Raw genomic sequence first — 2,500 nt, forward strand, 5'->3', positions numbered from 1 at the left:
TGCAAAACGAAGATCCGCGCCCATTTAACTGATTTGAAAATCCACAACAAAACCCTAAAACACAAGCGAAATGTAGGGTCGCTCCGACCTGAAATTCCTCGAGACGTCTTCAAAGTGGAGCACGATACCCATGTTCCTGCCTCGTCGAAACAAGTGTTTGCGGACATGGCAGGTAAGTAACACCTGTAACTCGTCACGATCCTCACAGGCGCAAGTGTCCCGCTGGCTGCTCGGGGCACGTGCGGCGGCAGACGGCGAGCCAGGCAGCGCTGTCCTCGGACCGGCACACTTTGCACGGCGCCGTCTTTCCTGATCTCTCGGGGACGGCCTTCACCGGAAGCCGGTATCTGACATGGGGCTGTCGGATGACGTCGAACCCAGGATAGCAAAGGGTAAGTCTGGGTGTTTGTGCAGATGTCTCTCGTGCGACGATGCCGTTGCCGATGCCAAGAGATGATGTCTGCAGTGACTGCGTGGCACAGACTCCCAGGGAAACACGTCTTTGAATTCGGGGAAAAAAAATTAAATTGCAAAGTATCACAGTTAGAAGTACGCCAATCCTTATACTCCATTCTGCACTTATTGGTCCCGATGAGACAGGCTGGCGGAGGCGGCGGCGGCGGGACGCAGCCGAGAGCACCGAGGGAAGAGGAGTTGCGAAACCCCGTGTCAGTTCAAGTAGATAAGTTGAGAATTGTCAGCAATGTATCAATAAGAATAGAGAAAGGGATGAGGTTGGGTGGGGACAGATTTATCGGCAAAGTTTGGGGGAAACTTCATTTGTTAGGACCTTTAGACCCCTTAAATGTTACAGACCACCATGGTTTAGCGTAAGGAATGAGAAGTGTTTTTGATACTAGGAAAAGACAAAAAGCAAATTTATTCAATTGTCCCAGTATATACTCATACATTATATTCATATGCGTGATCATATAGATATATTTACTATATATTTGGTAAGGGTCCATTTTCATCCAGCCATCTTTTATAAGGAAAATAACTTATGCAAACAATTGAGCAAATAAATATTTGAAACTTATCTACAATATACTTCCCCCCAGATAAAAAATAACAAAGTTATTTGACTCAAGTGTCAGAGAGCCAGAAATTAAAATCACCTACATATTTATGTTTTTGGATGTTTTGATGCACAGATTCAAATTTTCCTTCAGAAAGATATATGCATGGCAAGATTCATTATCTATCATGTATTTTTATTGATTTGAATGAATATATTTTTTAGTTTTTTTGCAAAGAACAAGCAGTTGGTCATATGGTATGATGTTGATTCTTGTATAACATAGAAATGTAAGTGTGATATGGCTTTGTTACATTTTACCATCTTGCATGAAATGTGTGTGTAGGCCTAGCATTTGCTATTGCATCAGCACCAAATGGTACTATAGCAGAAAAGGCCAGCTCTAATCCTCCAGGTTTATTCAGACTAGATAGAGCTTGGTCAGGTTCTCCCTTTAACAAACTTCCTGGGTATATCATGAATATACATGCTGTTTCTTAAAGGATACAGCAAATGTTTGTTTTTTGCAATATGACAAGAAAGTGGCTTTGAAATTGTTTATTTAATGTGAATTTCCAAACAAAATATACATTAACTAAAACAATCTATAAGTTGATAATTTATTTGTTAATCTCAGTGAAGCTTCTGTCGCTATTTCTGTAGTATATATAAAAGAAAAATTAGTTTATAACAGAAATGGCATCGATGAAAACTTAGATTACATCAGTCTCTTGATACCACATACATTTTACCTTGTGGTTTATGTCAAGCTTTTATGGGAAAATAAGATTGATAATTAAGCTAGTGATACACTTAAGATCTTGAAAATGAAAAGTATTTACACACTTTTTCAGAAGCCCATGCAGTTGATGCAGATAGTGACACAAAAGTTGTCATACATTTTTCAGATGTTGAAAACAGTGACATAACAAGTACAGAAATGGCAGAGCGAGACGTTTTAAATCCTGCGAACATTGGCTTCATAGGATGTGGCAATATGGCACAAGCTCTCCTCAAAGCCTTTGTTAAAGAAGGTAAGAAAATGTTACTTTAAAATAAATGGAGATATATAAATTGATAGATTATCAGGGTTGTCTTTTCATATTTCCTTGGTGTGCAAGCCATGACTCAGAGACCCAAGCAAGCCTAAATAAATGTACATATATTTTGAAACCATATGGGGTGCCAATTTTGATATATGTTCTAAAAGATCAGGCTTAAGCACTTAATCTCACGGATGAATTTGTCTTATCAGCCTAATTTTAATCATTGTTAAGCCCACAGCAAGCTCTGGGTCATTGATTTAAAAATGCATATTAACTTATTAATAATTTGGAAAGTGCTTATTTGTTATGTATTCTTCATACCATTTTAATCAATCCCTTTGAGACAGTAGTATTCAGCTTGCCAGTAGTGTTTTTAATTTCAAAATACTGTCATTATTATTATTAATAATATATTTTCATTATTTTATTTATAACT

General features: G+C 38.0%; 1 protein-coding gene across 4 annotated transcripts in view; it reads left to right on the forward strand.

Moving 5' to 3' along the window:
* LOC125039895 (pyrroline-5-carboxylate reductase-like) overlaps positions 1-2,500 on the forward strand; it is a 14,339-nt gene that overhangs the window by 290 nt on the left and 11,549 nt on the right. Inside the window, exons 1-2 of one of the 4 annotated variants that reach the window (XM_047634254.1) lie at positions 1-172; positions 1,873-2,052. The exon at positions 1-172 is cut by the window's left edge and continues 290 nt beyond it. In XM_047634254.1, coding sequence (XP_047490210.1) covers positions 1-172; positions 1,873-2,052 — 352 coding nt within the window. Of the gene's footprint in view, positions 173-194; positions 393-1,872; positions 2,053-2,500 lie in introns of those variants that run through there. The other 3 variants (XM_047634255.1, XM_047634256.1, XM_047634257.1) reach the window with 3 other exon arrangements.

This window comes from Penaeus chinensis, chromosome 28, assembly GCF_019202785.1.
Source record: "Penaeus chinensis breed Huanghai No. 1 chromosome 28, ASM1920278v2, whole genome shotgun sequence".
In the NCBI taxonomy this organism is placed as follows: domain Eukaryota; kingdom Metazoa; phylum Arthropoda; class Malacostraca; order Decapoda; family Penaeidae; genus Penaeus; species Penaeus chinensis.